At 45.4% G+C, this 19,740-nt stretch overlaps 2 protein-coding genes across 7 annotated transcripts in view; one reads left to right on the forward strand and one right to left on the reverse strand.

Moving 5' to 3' along the window:
- The window catches only part of LOC143040616 (ras-related protein Rab-7L1-like), an 84,689-nt gene extending 73,238 nt beyond the window's left edge, over positions 1-11,451 (reverse strand). Inside the window, exon 1 of one of the 3 annotated variants that reach the window (XM_076211770.1) lies at positions 10,389-11,451. Coding sequence is in view for 2 of the 3 variants with exons in the window: in XM_076211764.1 (XP_076067879.1) it covers positions 7,280-7,439 (160 nt within the window). In the remaining variant the exon portion in view is untranslated. Of the gene's footprint in view, positions 1-4,131; positions 4,594-7,279; positions 7,455-10,388 lie in introns of those variants that run through there. The other 2 variants (XM_076211764.1, XM_076211769.1) reach the window with 2 other exon arrangements.
- The window catches only part of LOC143040615 (ankyrin repeat and BTB/POZ domain-containing protein 1-like), a 58,331-nt gene that overhangs the window by 16,084 nt on the left and 22,507 nt on the right, over positions 1-19,740 (forward strand). For all 4 annotated transcript variants that reach the window (XR_012967729.1, XM_076211759.1, XM_076211760.1 and 1 more), the window contains 2 exons: positions 3,267-3,426; positions 5,181-5,343. Coding sequence is in view for 3 of the 4 variants with exons in the window: in XM_076211759.1 (XP_076067874.1) it covers positions 3,267-3,426; positions 5,181-5,343 (323 nt within the window). In the remaining variant the exon portion in view is untranslated. The remainder of the gene's footprint in view (positions 1-3,266; positions 3,427-5,180; positions 5,344-19,740) is intronic.

The following is a 19,740-nucleotide window of genomic DNA, read 5'->3' on the forward strand; positions in this document are numbered from 1 at the left end:
AAAGCCATTGTTATATGTATGCATGTATATATATTTGGATTGTGATTATTTCAGTTGTGGTGTCTCTTAGTGATTCTTTAGTTTTTCATTTGTTTGAGAAAGATATACTCCAGTGTGTTAATGTTATACTCCATATTTACGTTGAGCAACGTTTCTCAACCTTTTTACCCTTGCGTAACCTTTAAAATAAATTGCATGTCTCAAGGAACCCCTGCGCAAAAAAACAAAACAAAAAAAAAACACATATACCATATCTTTCTCGTTTCATTTTCATTGTAATAATAGGTTAGATAGGATGATGTCTATATTACATAATTTCGATAACCAAGAATATGTCGTGCGTGTTTAATTATATTACGTATATGAAATTAGAAAAAAATCAAAAGTGCATTAGCTTATCTCACTTGTTCTCGCGGAACCCTTAGGGACCTTTTGCGAAACGCTCGTGTTGAATGTTGTCATCCGTGATTGTTGTGTATTCAGTGGATGTGGGTAATGTGGGCTCTTGTTTTAGTTTACTGTCTATTATTAGCCAGAGGTGGGCGGTCCGATTACCCGATTAATCGAATTCGCCATACGAATCGGATAATCGGACTGTCGAGTTTTGAAAGCGATTTGCGATTAATGCGGGTCGACGCCGTTTTTGTTTTTTTCGGTAATCGCTAATGGGACTTCATTTTTTTTTCGAATAGTGCATACACACATACTTGTACATATATGCAGAGTCCACTAGGAAGTGGAAAAAACACACGGAGTCCGAGCGCTTTCGTGATATACTCCTTGATAATGTGAATATATCACGAAAGCGCTCGGACTCCGTGTGTTTTTCCTTTTCCCAATGGACTCTGCATATTTGTGATTCACGTGGGACTTGTGAAATTTGTGCATACTTGTACATGTGCACATGTATCCACGTACACTTGTAAAGAACGAAACAAGAACCAAACAAGTTTCTGTTTATGTGGAAGTTTTCATATTTAGTTTGTGTGGTAGAGTCAATTCTCTCAAAGACATGAGAAGCTACAGGGAAGGAGGAAGAGGAGGAGGAGGAAGAGGAAGAGGTGGAGGAGAATGAAGAGGAGGAGGAGGAGGAGGAAGTTCAAAGAAAATGTGTCGTCTGTTGAAGGGGACCTAAGAACGTTGACGACGCGAAGCCCCACGAGCACACACCTGGCCCCTTTATGAGAGAGAGAGAGAGGGGGGGGGGGAGGAGGAGGGAGGGAGGGAGAGAGATGTGGGCTTAATATGTGCTGAACGCTACCCATAAAGAGAGAGAGAGAGAGAGAGAGAGGGGGGAGGGAGTGGGATGGGGCTTAATATGTGCTAAGCGCTATCCATAAGCAGGGAACCATATCTTTTAATATTTCAAGAGAGAGAGAGAGAGAGAGAGGAGGGGCACAATATGCGATGAACGCTAGCTACAAGTAGAGAACCATATCTGTTGCTATTTGAAGATTGCTGTGACCTTACATTTCGCTGATGTGGACGGTAACAAGCGCACCTGCGATTACATTGTCCACAGTTCGAATCCCTTTCGCCCCAAGAGGTGGAACTAATAATTGGTCCTGTGGCGGGGGATAAGGACACCGTCACCGAGTTCCCCATGCGTTGGGGGGGGGGCAGAGCGAAGGGATTGGGGTGAGCTTTGAAATGGCGACCACCTCATACAATTTTTTTTTTAATTCCTGGAACAAGACTGGCCTTCCAGAGGCTTCACGGAGCTCCAGGGGTTCTGGAGTCTTGTAAGACACAAACATGACAACGCAGTCCGTGTCTTTGTCTTGGATTACATTCGCGCTGTTTTTGTTCATCCGTGTATAAGACACAGGTGCCGTGAATGGACGGATACGCACACAATTGCGTACACACACACACACACACGCACACACACACACACACACACACACACACACACACACACACACACACACACACACACACACACACACACACACACACACACACACACACACACAGTAATAGACATTTGGAACAAGTTAGATGAGAAAGTGGTGTGTGCATGAATTTAAATCCAGATAGAATGAGATATGAAGACGGGACACCACGAGCATAGCTCCCCTTCCCGTAAAATACAACTAGGTAAATACAAGTAGGTAAATACACACACGCATATATATACATACACTCTCTGAAGAAGTTCTACACGAACGAAACGTTAGAGTGTACAGGGTTCCGAGCCTTCCCCTGTGTTTATGTTCTCCATCATCCAAATAATTTGTCTATAATACTTATCAATATATATATATATATATATATATATTTATTTATATATATATATATATATATATATATATATATATATGCTGGGACATTGTGACAAGTTGGTGAAGGTGGAAAAAGAAGTCACGGTTCGAACTCCGAGTTTTTTAGTTTATTCCTGACCGGTTTCGCTCTGTGCGTCTCCAGAGGAATGTATATATTATGTATGAATAATTAGGTTTGTGGTATGTGGTTGTGAATGAATTCTGAAAGCAGTGTAATTCAGCAGTGTAATCAGCTCGACCTTACTGATGAGGAGTTGGTATGATATGTACAGTACATACGACACTGAGCTTAACCGGCAACGGGAAAACACGTGGTATGTGTTTGTTTATTGGTGTATAATTCATTCCCCACCTATTTATTTTATTGGAGTGATTTATTTATTGACTTGTTTATTTTCATTTATTCGTTTATTTAGTTTATCTATTTATTAATTAATTTATTTATTCCTATTTACTCGTTTATTCATTTATTTATTTATTAATTTATTTATATCTATATATTCATTTATAATTATCTATTTATTTATTCATCTATTTATATTTATCCATCCATTTATTAATTAAGTAATTCATTTTTTATTAATTCTATTTATTCATGTAGTTTTATTAATCCATTCATTTATTCATTTATTTATTTGTTTATTAATTCTATTCATTCACGTATTTGTATGTATCTATTTATACATTGATTAATATATTTGTTTATTTATTCTCTGTTCATGTATTTTTATTTATCCATCTATTTATTAATTTATTTGTGTATTAATTCTCCTTATTTATTCATGTATCTTTATTTATCCATCTGTTTATTAATATATTTGTTTATTAATTTTATTTATTCACGTATTTTTATTTATCCATCTATTTATTAATTCGTTTGTTTGTGTATGTCTCCTTAATTATTCATGTATTTTGATTTATCCATCCGTATATTAATTAACATATTTGTTTATTAATTATGATTTTTTTTTCCCCCGCCAGGCTCTTTGAGACGGGCGAGTATTCGGACGCGACTTTCATCGTTCACGGAGAGAAGTTCCGCCTCCATAGATGTGTCTTGGCCGCCCGCTCCGACTACTTCCGCGAAATGTTGACCTCCAAGTGGTATAACCGACAGGAGGTCGTCATCAACAACAAGAAGGTATATTTTAACAACCGCAATGCACTTTAATTCTAAGCCATCAAAGGCCAGCATGCTGAAATTGAAATATGGTACTGCCCAGAACTCGAACCGGGCATCCTCATGACAAGTGCGACAGTGACTTTCCAACTAGGCCATCAAGAGAGATTGTTAAATTGTATCTCTAATCACTGGGACCCATTCAATGTTGTACAAACAACAAGAAGGTGCGTAGTCGTCGGGAGGTCAGGAACCGGGTCGTGGCTTGTAATGCAGGAGATAATGCAATGCAATACAAATCATCCTAAATGTATTGGAGACGGTTACCGGTTACCTGAGGGCTGTGGGTCTTGTGCAAGAGACCAGGGGCAAAGCATTGATGGTGCATTGTATGTATATGCTTTTATGTATGTGTGTATATATATATATATATATATATATATATATATATATGTATACATGTATGTATATATATATATATGTATATATATGTATATATATATATGTGTGTGTGTGTATATATATATATATTTATATATAAATATGAATATATATATATATATATATATATATATATATATGTATATATATAACAACAATTAACGATCTTTTTATGTACGTACATATGAGCATATAATAATGTTCGCATGTGGTCAGAGAGAGAGAGAGAGGGGGGGGGGGAGGGAGGGTTAGTTAAAGGTGGACAATTCCGTAGACATCACTTACCCATTAGTTCGCAGATGGAGCTAGATCCTTCTTATCGGTCCTGTGCTCATAACTCTCAGACTTTTGTCCGACTCTCAGGGCAGGGATGGCGAAGGGCGAATTTTGTGACGCAAAATTTCGATTTATTTATTTTCTTCTATTTTTCTTTTCAGATTTTTTTTTCTTTTTACCTACGGTATCATACAACGCCAAGTCTCGATTTTTTGCGGAATTTATGAGTTCTTTTCATGTGCATTACTTTTCTTTTGTTGATCTATTTATGTATTTATTAATTTGCTTACACATTTGTTTGTTTTGTTTTTATGTTTATATGCTTATTTACATATTTAGTTATTTATCCATTTATTTATTTATTTTGGTTAGGAAGTGAGTTCCTCTCTCATCGGACTTTGTGCATCTGTTACACCTGTCCACAAATGTCATTACGAGAAAATCAGGTTTCCCATTGATTATCGTGGTTCAACAACAGAAACAGGTGTTCAGTGACAGAAACAGGTGTTCAGTGACTGCGGTCTGTGTAATTACAAATAAGACAGTAGTCAAGTGAATTCAAGCTGTGTTATCAGGTGCTTAACAGCTGTTCTTCACAGATTGTTTACAAGCTAGTAGAACATGTGTTTTGTTCGTGTTCATACGAGTAAAACAGGTGTTCAGGTGACTGGTATTTGTTGTTGCGGTTAAGACAGCTGCTGAATGATAAAATTGATGTTGAGAGGGGTGAAAGAGAGAGAGAAAGAGAGAGAGAGAGAGAGAGAGAGAGAGAGAGAGGAGAAATAGGTAGATGCAAAGCAAAAGAATATAACTGTATATAGAGTGTTGTTGTTGTTGTTGTTAGTTTACTTGGCGCCAATGGAATTATTAGAATTAAATTGGAAGCCAGTTACCCTCCACCCCATATATGTTATGGTTGTGTGTGTGTACTGTCATTGCTTGAACGGTCTAATAATATTTAATAGTGTGTAAGTACAAGAGTGGGCTCAAAAAATCGCATCAATGAAGGGTTTGGCGACAGATTGGCACTGATTGGCACTGTTTGGCACTGCCCACAGGTGGTGCCACGGGCCTTCGGCGCTGTCATGCACTACATCTACACGGGGCGGTTCGAGTGCCCGATGGAGATGATTGACATCTGCTCGCGCATCGCGGCCAACTGCAGACTCCCCAACTTCCGGCAGAAGATCCAGGAGTCTCTCAAGAAGGTCAACTCGTTACGTAAGTAGATAGATGTCTTTAGGACCAAAGGGTCTCTCTACCCCCCCCCTCTCTCTCTCTCTCTCTCTCTCTCTCTCTCTCTCTCTCTCTCTCTCTCTCTCTCTCTCTCTCTCTCTCTCTCTCTCTCTCTCTCTCTCTCTCTCTCTCTCTCTCTCTCTCTCTCTCTCCCCAGCACTGTTTCTCTCCCTCTCCCCCTCTCTATCTATCTCCCCTCTCTCTCTCTCTCCCCTCTCTCTCTCTCCCCCTCTCTATCTCTCCCCTCCCTCTCCCTCTCTCTTTTACCTGGCGTATGGCATGAGAGTACCTGTAAGTACATTAATATATATATATCTGACAAGCTCCCTCCCACCGCCCAGCCTCTCAGGTGGAAGGAGGACGTGATTGGTAGAAAGGGTTGGAGAGGGTGGAGCTAAGATGTCGCTCGTCCAATCATGTGACGGGGATGGCCAAAGGGGAGGGGCTTAATTGCCAGGATATTTTGTAGTTGTGATGAATGTGTTAGGATGATGGTGTCGTGTTCCAATTAACTGTGGTGTTTCTACTGGATGAAAAAAAAAGGCTTAAACAAAATCGAATATATAAATTGTTGTGATTTCTTCTCTACACATGTTTGTCTGGTGTTTGGTACTGAACAAGACTGTTAAGTTTGGAGCCATTTCGAAGAGTCGAGGTGACATTTTCTTCATAAGAAGAGGGGGAAGAGGAGGGGAGGAGGGATTAGAGGAAAAAAAGAGGTAATGGGGTGGAGGAAGGAGGAGGAGGAGGATGTGGGTGGGAGAGGTGGAAGGGGAAAGGGTGGAAGAGGAGGGTGGATTGGGGAATGGAGACAGAATTGAACAGGAAGAAGAACGGGAGGAAGGAGAAGAGGTGGAAGAAAAATGGTAAATAAGAGGTGAAGGGATGGAAGAAGAAAACGAGTGAGAGGAGGAGGGGGAGAGAGGGAGAGGAGGAGGAGGGGGGAGGAAGAGGAGGAGAGGAGAAAGAGGAGGGGAGGGAGACGAGGAGTAGGAGGGGAGGGAGAGGAGGAGGAGGGAGAGGGAGAGGAGTAGGAAGAGGAGAGGGAGAGGAGGAGGAGGAGGGGAGGGAGAAGAGGAGGAGGAGGAGGGGAGGAAAGCATAAGAACATCATAATCATCACGGGCAATGTTAAGAAGGGCACCACAATACCATCACAAGATAACCACGTGCAGCCAGCCGACATCACTCAAGACGTCACATTTTTTGGACGTCATTACAAAGGATTACAAAGGAGACCATTTGGTCCATAACTAGGTCGGGTGCGAAAAAATTATAATAATGACAAATAAATAAAAATATAATAATAATAATAAATAAAATAGATAAATGCATCACACTATCACTGAATGACGTCACACTTATCACTGTCCTTCACTGTATCACGTTCGATTTCACGGTTTTTGTGTGTTATTGAAATTTCATTGTAATCGTATATTTATTTATTCATTTATTTATTTATTCTTTATACTGACTTCACATTGCTCACGATTTTGTCATTCAGACCGTGCCAAGGTACTCAATAAATAATTGAATATATAAGTAAATAAAGACAAAATATATGAAATGATGAAAAATAAAATAAAAATGAACAAGTAAATGAATTAATAAATAGATTGTCGCTATGAATCTCACCACCCTGACCACGATCTGGGCAGTCTGCCGAGGTGTCCGTTTTATACGACCCTTTTTCTACACTGGCCATGATGAAGGTAGTCTGCCCGTATAAACCATTTCTTCGCAATTTATTTATTTTTTAAATCGAACATTTCCACAATTGAACGATCTTTTTCGATTTGGAAAGTATTCCACTGATAGGATAACCACTGCGACGAACGAAATATATTTTCTTTCTGATAACACTCCTCGCCAATTAAAAAAAAAAATAAAAAAAAATAAAAAAAAATAAGGTCTTTGGTTACCTGCTACAGCAGGTTGAAACTCTGCTCTTTCTCTCTCTCTCTCAGTCTCTCTTTTAGTCTCTCTTCTTACAAGGAAGCTAAACCCGACGAAGCGTTGCCAAGCTTTGGGGCTTAGATTAGGTCTTATGCGCGCGCAACTAGGGGGCGTGACCACGCCCATAGGCCCTGGGGACAGTGGTGGGGGGCGTGGGGGGCTCTAGTTTTATTTCTGGAAGAACGTTTAGTCTAGACATTGAAAAAACGAGTGTGTGTGTGTGTGTGTTTGTGTGTGTGTTTGTGTGTGTGTGTGAGTGAGTGAGTGAGTGAGTCACCATCATTGTCTTGGATCACGTGTTGCACTCGTGATCGACAGCTATTACCTTCCCGCATGAGAGCTCAGAGCTCATATATGACCGATCTATGGGTAATGCTGTGACCTTACACGCACGCACACACACCCAACTCCCCGCCTAGGAGAGTTGGAGTAACGACCCTCAGTGCAGGGATACTGAAATTATTTCAGCCCTGTGCGCAAAAAAAAAGAAGAAGAAACGTATACCATATCTTTCTCATTTTATCTCCATCGTAATAATATGTTAGGTAGGATGATGTCTATATTGCATTATTACAATAACCAAGAATATGTCGTGTATGTTTAATTATATTACGTATATGAAATTAGATAAAAAAAATCAAAAGTGGATTAGCTTATCTCACTTGTTCTCGCGGAACCCTTAGGGACCTTTTGCGGAACCTCAGGGTTTCGGGGGAACCCTGGTGTCAGGGTCCTTGGCATCCGCGGCGCCGGCGCCAGGATGCTTGGCGCCAGCGGTGGATTCTTCGTACAAACGTAAACAATCTCGTTAAAAGATGGGTCACGTGATCAACCACAAGACCTACTGCTGCCTGGATGGCCGTTAGTTCGTAAAAGAATAAGTAAAATTAAAATAAATACTTAAATAAATAAAAGATAAATAAATGAACAAGTTAATATACATAGATACTCGATTCCTCTTCACAAGCTTGCGAGTTTGTGTGTTTTCTTTTCTACATCTTTTTCAAAGAATGGAAATAAATAATTGTAACAAAGAGTCTTTGGTTTGTGTGCTTCCACCATGGACTTGGATCACGCGCTGGTCTCGTGAATAGCAACTATTACCGGATGAGAGATCAGAGAACGCAGATTTATCTATGGGTAATGCAGTGAGTTGACATACACCTCAATCCCTTGTTCGAAAGGAGATATCGCGGACTGGAATGTGAGTGGAACTTTCAAGCCCTGAATCGGGCTCGAACTCGGACTCCCAGTGCGAGAGATCAAGACGCTAACCACTACACCAGCAAGCCGTTCAGGCTATTCAGTTACTTCAACGAATCACATCTATATAGGAATTTATGTTACAATATCCTCCAAACATGTTTTCGTTTTAAATTTTCGCTCCATGTCTTCTGGTAATTTTCTTCTCACACATATTAAGAAATCTTTGTTGTGGATTATGTCTTCTTTCATTTATCACTTCTCCTCTTTCCCTTCTTTCTTCCAATGTTGAGAGTTTCAGTATATCTAGTCTGTGTTTCGTGAACTAGGCTTGATACCGTCTTAGTTACTGATCTTTAAACTTTCTATATGTTTTTATATACAGTGAAACCCCGGATAGCGAACTTAATGCGTTGCGTGACTCGGTTCTTAAACCGAGACGTTCTTAAACCGAAACGTTCGGTAGCCGAAACGTTCTTAAACCGAAACGTTCGGTAACCGAAACACTTACGGGGCAAACGCACCAATCCGCTACTGAGCCGGTGGGATTGTGTGTACACGCGCATGCGTATGTTCGTACCCTGAGGTATCGTTCGTTAACAGAGACAAAAATTGCTCTCAAAACTTGTTCGTTAACCGGTTTGTTCGTTAAATGAGGCGTTCGTTATCCGAGGTTTAACTGTATTCCTGTGTGGGGACCATACCAGTGCAGCGTACTCAAGTCTGGGGCGTATAAATGTTTTGATTTTTTTTCTTCTTCATATGTTCTGCCTTGTATGGAATGACATCCCAATCGGTTGTGTGGACGAGGATGTGTGTGTGTGTGTGTGTGTGTGTGTGTGTGTGTGAGAGAGAGAGAGAGAGAGAGAGAGAGAGAGACAGAGAGTGTGTGGCTTCAGTTGTAAGAAAGAGCACACACACCTCGCTAATGTACTTAGCTCAACGTAAGTTCCTGGAAGGCAGGAAGGTGGCCACGAGGCGAGACACCTGGAAGACGGTCAGCTACCGGGTTTTGCGGGGAGGTTGGGGGGTGGTTATGGGGGGGGTTAGAACTCACAAGGAAGAAGTACTCGTAGGCCCTTTGAATCTCTCGTAGACTCGTAGAAGAATGATTTATAAATGTTTGATGTATACTCACGGACAACTCACGGCTGAGTCACCATATGTTGGCATAGCCAACTCTGAGTGGTGGAAGGGAAGGAGTAGGAAGGGGAGTCTTTAAGGGAGTGGGAGACGTTATCTAGAGTGAAGGGAGTGGAGTTCTGGGAGTAAAGAGTCACAAGATTGGGAGTACTGTGGGAAGCTCGAACTTAGGGGGAAGTAAATGAATACAGGGAGGATTATAAGAAAGGAAAATGGGATGAATGAGGGATGTGGGTGGGAGGGGAGGAGACTTTATGAAGGGAGGAGACGAAGGGAGGGAGTTGTGGCCTGGATAGCCTGGGAGAAGGGAGCTTGGGCTTAGAGGGGAGGAGGGGGTGGAAGGGAGGGGGTGGTGGAGGCGATGGGGCTTCAGAGGGAGAGCGAGAGTATAGGTTGTTGTTATTTAGTATTCTGCGAAGAGAACTTTTTACGTCCAGTTGCTCCAAACCCTGACAGACGTTTTCCGGCGCCAGTGGCGACAGGAAAGGTCCTTGCGCCAGAGGAGATACGGAGTCCAAGGACCACTACCTCCAGGTGGTCCTAGTGCCATTTGGCGACAGGGCGTTCCGATACAGGTAGCAACAAGGGGCTGGGCTCCACGGGATCCCGACGGAGGCATGGCCGAAGGACCTCTGCTTCTGCCGCAGGGCACCGAACTGGGAGAGGAACATGAACCAAAAGGAAGAGTTCGGGTGGGGAGACAAGAGGTCAAAGGTCAAGTATACGTACCCACAAGTCAGAGAACTCCTCTGTTGTCGAGGGTGCCAGAGGTACCTCCTGGTCGGGACGGGGTCCTCTTCACGCGTGCCCTGACGAAGGCGCTGCAGGTGCTCCACGCACAGAACGGGTCTGGACACCACACGTTCACTAAGTCTTCGAGGAGAACGTACACCCAGAGAAGGTCTTCACGGCTTGAGGAGCGAAATGGATACACGCACGTACACACGTACACACGCACACGTGCGCTCGCACGGGCACACACGCACAACACTGAAGCTTTCGTAAACGGACCTTTGCTTCGCAGGTCTTCGGGGTTGGGTGCATAAGTGCAAGGCTCTCTCCGAGTAGTGTGGCCTTCGTCGGGTGGTTCGTGGTGTCTGTGGTTAGCCTACGGTGGTATTTGCAACGGGAGGAACCGTCCTCTTGAATTCATTCCTCCAGTTCGAACTGGTACGGTTCTTCGGCACTTCGAGATGTATCCACGAAGTGAGGTTCCTCAACACTCCCTACTGGAGGATCCTGCATATGTGCTTGTGTGTGTCATTCACCATGGCCTTGGATCACGCGTTGGACTCGTGTGTGTGTGTGTGTGTGTGTGTGTGTGTGTGTGTGTGTGTGTGTGTGTGTGTGTGTGTGTGTGTGTGTGTGTGTGTGTGTGTGTGTGTGTGTGTGTGTGTGTGTGTGTGTGTGTGTGTGTGTGTGTGTGTGGTGTCTTCGCACGTGCGTGTGATGTCTGTAAAACTTCTGTTCTTCAAGAAAAAAAGTTTTCTTTTTTATTATTATTATTTTTTTTAGCTCAGAACCTTATTTCCCAAAGTTCTTTTCGTCGGCCCTACATCGTTCTCTCCATCAACACATGGCCTTCGAGTCTAAGTTCTTCTCTTACGGGAAGACCACTCCGACAACGCCTTCGTCAGTACCCGTCCTGGAGCAGTCTCTTTGTTGGGGGCTGAACTTTAGGCCTGCCTTCCGCAGGAACTTCGTGAGACAATCTTCGGCGACGCCTTCGTCAGTAGACGGAGCAGAGTCTCTGTTAGGAGACGAGACTGAGGTCTTCCTTCGGCGAGTTGGTGTCTGCGACTCAAGTGGCGGACACGTTGCAAGACACCCGGACACGGCCACTTGACGACGGCGGCGACGGCGGCGGCGGCGGTGACGACCGGCAAATCTTGTATGACCCGCCGACTGTCTTTGTCAGCCTGTCTGTCTGTCTGTCTTTTGTCTTTTCAGTTCTTGTCGTTGCAATCTTTGACTCCATCTCAGCCCTTTGCCTCAGTGTGTGTGTGTGTGTGTGTGCGTGTGCGTGTGCGTGCGTGCGTGCGTGCGTGTTTACCTAATTGTACCTCATTGCATTTACCTAACTGTAGTTTAAAGGAAAGGAGCAACGCTCGTGGGGTCCTGTATCTTACTCTGCAATTTATCATACCCTTAGGCTCATGTACGATTCCATATGTGTGTGTGTGTGTGTGTGATTGTGATTCACCTTGGTTTTTGGATCACGGGTTGGACTCGTGATCAACAGCTATTTACCTCCTGGAAGAGAGCTCAGAGCTCTTATGACCGATCTATGGGTAATGATGTGACCTTACACGCACACACACACCCAATTCCCTGCCCTCGAGAGTTGGAGTAACGACTCGAAGCGCTGTGATACTGAAATTATTTCAGCCCTGGGCAGGATTCGAACCCGGACCGCCGTAGTGTGTTGTGTGTGTGTGTGTGTGTGTGTGTGTGTGTGTGTGTGTGTGTGTGTGTGTGTGTGTGTGTGTGTGTGTGTGTGTGTGTGCGCGCGCGTGTAACATGTGATCAGTGGAAATATTTTTTCCAAGATAAAATCAGATATGACATCCAGAACACTTAGAAGACTGGTAAGGATTATATAGGTGACTAGGAAGGCTCCTAAGAAACTAGAAAGTCTCCTAGAGAAATATAAATCCTAAGAAACTAGAAAGTCTTCTAGAGAAATAAAAATGTCCTTGAATAATGTGAGTGAGTTTAGACTCTCCATGTCGTGTTCTTCTAACTCACCCAACCCGGTTATTTTGGTTTGTGATTGATGAAATGTGCCTTATCTTAGGGTGGGGGTGGAGTTAGGGAAGAGGAGTGGGGGGATAGGGGGTAAGGGAGGGGGGAAAGGGGGAGTGGGAGAGAGAGGGGGGAAAGGTTGAGGCTGCTACTGAAGTGCTTCTCACGTGATCACCCCGGCGAAGTCACTTCTCCCACTGACCCGATTTGACCTGTGACGTCATTAATTCAATTGAGGTCATACGCCAAGGAGGTCTTTACGGGCAAGCCCCCATACAGACACCCTGCCCACTCAGGTAGACAAAAGTCTCCCTCCCTTGGGGTCGTTTTTGTCGGGAGGTGGGAGGGGTCGGGGTCGCGTCTGAGCCGAATAAAATCTACAGCCGCTGTGGAAGCATAACGACATTTTCGATTAATATCGCCGTTCGTATGGCGGTATTTCGCGAATTCCAGACAATATTTGGCGAAGACTGTCCTTTCCTAACCAAACCTAACCTAACTTTACCCAACCTAACCCAACCTAACCTAACCCAACCCAACCCAACCCAACTTAACCCAACCTAACCTAACCCAGCCTAACCTAACCTAACCTAACCTAACCTAACCTTAACTTACCTAACCTAACCCAACCCAATCTAACCCAACTCAACTCAACCCAACCCAATCCAACCCAACTTAACTCAACTTAACCTAACATAATCCAACCTAACCTGACATAACCTTACCTTTACCTAACCCAACCCAACTCAACCCAACCCAATCCAACCCAACTTAACTCAACCTAACCTAATCCAGCCTAACCTGACCTAACCTTACCTTACTTTACCTAACCCAACCCAACCCAACCTAATCCAACCTAATCTGACCTAACCTAACCTTACCTAACCTTACCTAACCCAACCCAACCCAACCCAACCTGACCAAACCTTACTTTACCCAGCCCAACCCATTCCAATCCGACCCAACCCAATCCAACCCAACTTAACCCTAGGTTACCTTACCCATCCCAATCCAACCCAATCCAACCCAACCCAACCCAACCCAACCCAACCTAATGATCGTCATAATTACCCCAAAACAGAACCTGAGGGCCTCTACCAGTGTAACGATGTGGTTACTGTAGATGTACTAAAACTGATGTACATTTGTACAGAACGAGTACATGTCGTTGGGATATTGTACAAAGGGGTTGGTGCCAATTGGTGCAAGAAGCCATGGATGTGTAAGGACTATGCAGTTAAACGATCAGTTAATGTATACTCTGGCTAGGCTCCACCCAAGACACCGCTTAAACGCATAGAAAGAAAATTTATTATTATTATTATTATTATTATTATTGTTATTACTGTTATTATTATTATTGTTATTATTATTATTATTACTATTATTATTATTATTATTATTATTATTATTATTATTGTCATTATTATTATTATTGTCATTATTATTATATTGATTTATTTATTGGTATCCCTCCTAACTCTCCTATTCCTCTTCCCTTTCCTCCCTTTCCTTTTCCTTTCCCTCATTCTCAGTCTACTCGTCCTCCTCACTTTCCTCCCTCCTTATTCTCCCTTCCCTCCCTCCCTCCCTTCCCTCCTATCCTCTTCTTCTCTTTCTTTCTCCCTACTTGAAACAGAGCGGAACAAAGACAGACACACCCATCCCGTCTAACCTTCCCCCCCCTCCCTCCCTCCTCCCCTCTCCCACCTCTCCCCTCCCCTCCCCTCTCCCACCTCTCCCCTCCCCTTCCCTCTCCCCTCCCCTTCCCTCTCCCCTCCCCTTCCCTCTCCCCTCCCCTTCCCTCTCCCCTCCCCTTCCCTCTCCTCTCCCCACCCCTCTCCCACCTCTCCCCTCCCCTCTCCCACCTCTCCCCTCCCCTCTCCTACCTCTCCCCTCCCCTTTCCTACCTCTCCCCTCCCCCCTCTCCCCTCCCCCCTCCCCCACCTCTCCCCACTCCCACCTCTCCCCACTCCCACCTCTCCCCTCCCCCACCTCTCCCCTCCCCCTTTCCCCTCACCTCCACCTTTCCCCTCACCTCCACCTTTTCCCTCACCTCCCCAACTTACTCCTCCACTCCACCTCTCCCTCCCCCCGTTCCCCTCCCCCACGCCTCTCTTCGACTCTCCTCCACCATTCTTCTCCCTTGCTCCCTACCACATCTTCCCTCGTCCTCTTCTTCCTCCTCTTCTTCCTCCTCTTTCCACTCCTCTTTCCACTTCTATTCCCCATTCTTCTCCCCTCTCTTCTCTCCTCTTTCCTCCCCACTCTCCTTTCCTCTCTCCTCCCCTCTCTCCTCCCCTCTCTCCTCCCCCACATCTCCCCCTCATCACCTCCTCCTTCCTCCACCTCTTCCTCCACCTTTCCTCTCCCTCTTCCTCCCCCTACCCCCTCTCTTTTCTCTAATATGATGATAATCGTAATAATTGAAGCAGTGACGTCATAGAGCAGCAAAACTGTGGAAACATGAACCCAGACAAGAAGCAATAGTGAAGGATAAATACACAAAAGAAATGACGGAAATAAGAACAGAAACATAAAAACAGAACAAATAAACAAGAAAGAAACGATAGATAATAAAATAGATAAAAATAATAGATAGATTTATAAGTAGATAAACGAATGAATAAATGAATGAAAAGAGAGGTCCCGTCCTCCGGCCTAGCTCACCTTCCGCAGTGCCGCCGGCCGTGCTGTCCCCGAAGCTGGACAACGACTCGTACGAAGTGTCCGTCCTTAACCTGCCCATGTCTTCGGCGCTTCTTCGGAGGACCTCGTGCTCCGTAAGGGAGCCTCTCCGGGCGCCGGGGCCCGCATGAGGCCAGAAGACCAGCTTCCTCCTCGGGGGAGTCTCCCCGTCGCTCTCCGGGTCGAGGGCGCCCCTGGAGCTGTAGATGCTGAGTGTGGAGCCCGGAGGGAGGCTCTTAGGGCGGATCTGGCCGCCGGGTCCGCTCCTGTCGAAGGCGACGAGTTTGAGGTCGCCCCTCCCCTGGCTCTTCGGGGAGGGCTCCGTCAAAATGCTCCCCGAACTCACGGCCCGGCGGTGACCCAACTTCGACTCCTGCTGGGACCCCGACTTCGTGGAGCCCCCGTCCTTCTTCTTCTTGGACTTGAAGGGCAGGGTGTTCGAGTTACCGGCCTGGGTGTCCAGGTGCCTGCTGAGGCTGATCATTGTACTCGTGGGGAACCCGCAACGCTTACCGGACGTCTCGCATCCGGAGGCGCTTGGCTGCCACCGGAACTGTCACCTTTGCCCTATGTGCTCGGACCTCCAGGGCGAGTTGCAGGCACTGGGGGCTGGTGGAGTCGAGCCCGGGCCCTGGGTGTGCCGAATGAGTTCGAAACCAACCCACCACAGCGGGGCACAGGCGGTCTACTTGTTCACCCAGCTCACTTGTTGTGACGTCATAAAATGCTCCTTTGACGTCATAAACTTTCTGGTGACGTCATCAACGTGTGTGATGACGTCATCAACTTGCCTGTCGACGTCACTGATTTGCTTTTGGTGACGTCATAAATCTGATGACGTCGTCGGCTTGACGTCACGGATTTGTTTGTGGAAATCGCAAAACCACAGATTTCTTTGGGAAGACGCAAGCTTGCCTAGTGACGTCACGGGCTTACTCGATGACGTCACCAACTCGCTTAATGACGTCACCAACTCGCTTAATGACGTCATACACTTGTTCCCGATTGGTAGAGAAAAGTGAGGGGGCGTGGCCTGTATGCACTTCTGAAGTCCTACTGAAGTCTTCTGTAGAGAAAATGACGCCTGATGGGTCATTGATTAATTAATTGATTAATTAAGCACTTAATTAAATAGTTCAGTAGATGATCAATTAATTACAACACTCTGGACATACCAGAGACTCTTCCAATAGTCAGATCGCCTACGGAAAACCAAAATAAAATGTAACAAGATTATTATCCTGTTGGAAGAATTTTGCGTGGAGGGAGTGGGAGGGGAAAGGGAGGGAGTGGGAGGGAGGGAGAGATGTCAACCAGACTATAGAGGTTCAAGCGACTGACCTCTTGAGGTCACACAAACCTTATAAGTTGACCTTGTTTTTGTGGATGAATATTGTCATTTGCTACCGATGATAAAAATTCCTTCACGGAATTATTGGTTTATTTGATTGACTCTGAACCATCAGCATGGACGTCCGAAAGGAGCCTCTCCCCGCTTCCCATTTTCAGAACCCGTCAACTCTCCTGACCTCCGTCGGGAGGTGCAGCCCCGAGGGGCTGGCATTCTGTCTCCAGACTGGCCCCAAGACAACCGGCGACTGATCCCCCTAGAAGACTGGTGACATAAGAAACTGCCCCACATTAATACATCACAGCAGACGAATGTGTCTTTACGGAGAGATCTGTTAGGCTAACATAACACAAGAACATAAGAATGAAGGAGACTACAAGAGACCATAAGGCCTACACTAAGCAGCTCCGTATCCATCACCACCTGTCATCCCCATCCATAAAGTTGTCTAATCGTTTCTTAAAACAACTGATAGTTTCAGCGCTTACTACATGGTTACTAAGTTTATTCCATTCGTTGACCACCCTAATAGTAAACCAATTCTTTCCTATTTCCTTCTTAAATCTAAATTTGTCCAGTTTATAACCATTACTGCGAGTCCTGCCCTGTTGTTTTAATATGATGACCTTATTTGCATCACCCTTGTTAAAGCCTTTGATCCACTTGAACACCTCTATTAGATCACCCCGCACTCTATAAGTCAAGGTGCCTAATCCTCTCTTCGTAAGGTAAATATCTGAGTCCATATATCATTTTGGTCATTCTTTTCTGTACTGATTATTGTGAATTGATGTCCATTTTGTAGGACGGAGAGCAAAACTGTACCGCATAGTCAAGGATGGGTCTAACTATCGCCAGATAGAGTTTAATTTAAGGACCGTTGCCAACTACTGTGGGGAGGCGGGGTTCCGGTCAGCGCAACTCGAGGCAGCAATAATGAATATTATTATTTGTGTTAGTGTTATTGAACCACATGAATATCCGTTCTGTTACGGCTGGTACCCTAAAGAGCCGCTTGGCACCCTGAAAGGGCCACTTGGCACCCTGAAAGGGCCACTTGGCAACCTGAAAGGATCACTTTGGCACTCTGAAAGGGCCATTTGGAATCATGAAATGTCTCTGGGTACCCTTAAGAGTCACTTGGCACCCTGAAGGGCCACTTGTCACCCTGAAGGGCCTCATGGCACCCTGAAAGGGCCTCTTGTCGCCCTGAAAGGGCCGCTTGGCACCCTGAAGGGCCACCTGGCGCCCTGAAAGGGTAATTGGCACCCTGAAGGGTCACTTGTCACCCTGAAATGCCTCTTGGCACCGTGAAGTGCCACTTGGCACCCTGAAGGGCCTCCTGACGCCTTGAAAGGGCCGCTCGACACCCTGAAGTGCCACTTGGCACCGTGAAGGGCCACTTGGCACCGTGAAGGGCTACTTGGCACCGTGAAGGGCTACTTGGCACCGTGAAGGGCCGCTCGACACCCTGAAAGGGCCACTTGGAACCCTGAAGGACCACTTGGCACCCTGAAGGACCACTTGGCACCCTGAAAGTTCACTTGGCACTCTGAAGGACCCCTTGAGGTGTGCCAAAATGGAGGCTCTGTGACGTCATGTGACCTCATTGTGACGTCACGGATGGGGGCGGGGCATACCTGTCTAAGGTCGAGGGGGGGGGGTATGGAGGACCACGGGTCCAAAAGTAACCGGTTTGCTCGGTCAAGGAGGACTGTAGATCGAGAGAGGTGACGGCCCTTGGTTGAGGAGGACCTTGGTCGAGGTTGTAATCTTATCGGAGGATGAGATTTTTTTTTTTTTTTTTTTTTTTTTTGAGGATTAGTGACGAAATCGACTTTCGAAGTAATACGTGTAGAATTGGCGCATTTTTGTAAAATAGATAAATTAATAAAATGATAATAATTATAATTAATAATAATAATAATAATAATAATAATAATAATAATAAAGTAATAATAACAATAATGATAATAATTGATAATAGTAGTTATTAGTAATAATAATAGCAGTAGTAGTAGTAAATAAACGAATGAATAAAATGTTCATTCACTCGTCATTCTTTGACCGATTGTTCAGTTTGTGAACACATTGAACACCAGAACATTCCCATTGAACACCAGGAGTACACTGTGAACAGTCTAATTGAACATTAAGTATACACCATAGGTTTGTTGAACACTGAGCAGAAAACGGTCTCACTGAACATCAGGTATGTACTGTGAACACATATGAAGAACATTTCTGTGAGGCACCAAGTGTAGTTCAAATCCCGTTGAACATAACGTCACAGCCTCAGAGCTCCCCCTTGGACTTCGCGCGTGCTCACCCTGAGGAGGAGGTTTCTCATTGAAAAGGTCCTCCTCGAGCGGGTCCTCCTCGAACGAGTCCTCACCAGGTCCTCGTCGAACTTGTCCTTGGAAAGGTCCTCCTCGAACGGGTCTTCCGAGAAAGGGTCCGCCTCGAATGGGTCCTCGAATTAGTCCTCCTCGAACGGGTCCTCCTCGAACAGGTCCTCCTCGAACGAGTCCTCCTCGAACAGGTCCTCCTCGAACGAGTCCTCAAACGAGCCCTCCTGGAACAAGTCCTCCTCGAATAGGTCTTCTTCGAATGAGTCCTCCTCAAACAGGTCTTCCTCTAGCGGGTCCTGATTCTTCTGGAAGAGGTTCTACTCAAAGAGGTCCTCCTCGAACGGGTCGTCCGAGAAAGGATCCGCGTCGAATGGATCCTCCTCGAACGAGTACTCGAACGAGTACTCCTCGAACAGGTCCTCCTCGAACGTGTCCTCCCCGAACAGGTCCTCCTCGAACGAGTCCTCCTCAAACAGGTCTTCCTCGAGCGGGTCCGGATCCTCCTTGAAGAGGTTCTACTCGAGCAGGTCCTCCTCGAACGGGTCCTCCTCGGGCCTTGAAGACCCTGCGTACATTCCGACGCGTCTCGCCCTCACTGGGACAGGCGAGGCTCAGGTTTCAGGTTCCTGAGGGCTTTGGGGTGGAGGGTGAGATGAAGTAGGGTGCTCCTCGACCCTCAGGTCCTTCTTGAGCCAGAGGAGTTCACCACGTGGACCTCTTCGTCAGGTGGGTCTTGGACCTGAGGAAGGGCGAAGAACCAGTTCCGTAAGTTCACACTTCGGTGAGACTCCTTCAGGTGAATGAAATCGACTGACGACAGGCAGATGTGCACACACTCGAAGTGTATAACCCTGAACAGGGGACCTTTAGAAGGACGAGATGGGCAGAAGACCTCACTAAGGAGAAGTTCCCTCCTGCTGGGGGGAGGACGTGTATATAGACAAGT

This window comes from Oratosquilla oratoria, chromosome 29 (genome assembly GCF_046742065.1).
Source record: "Oratosquilla oratoria isolate Oo_2021 chromosome 29, ASM4674206v1, whole genome shotgun sequence".
NCBI lineage: Eukaryota > Metazoa > Arthropoda > Malacostraca > Stomatopoda > Squillidae > Oratosquilla > Oratosquilla oratoria.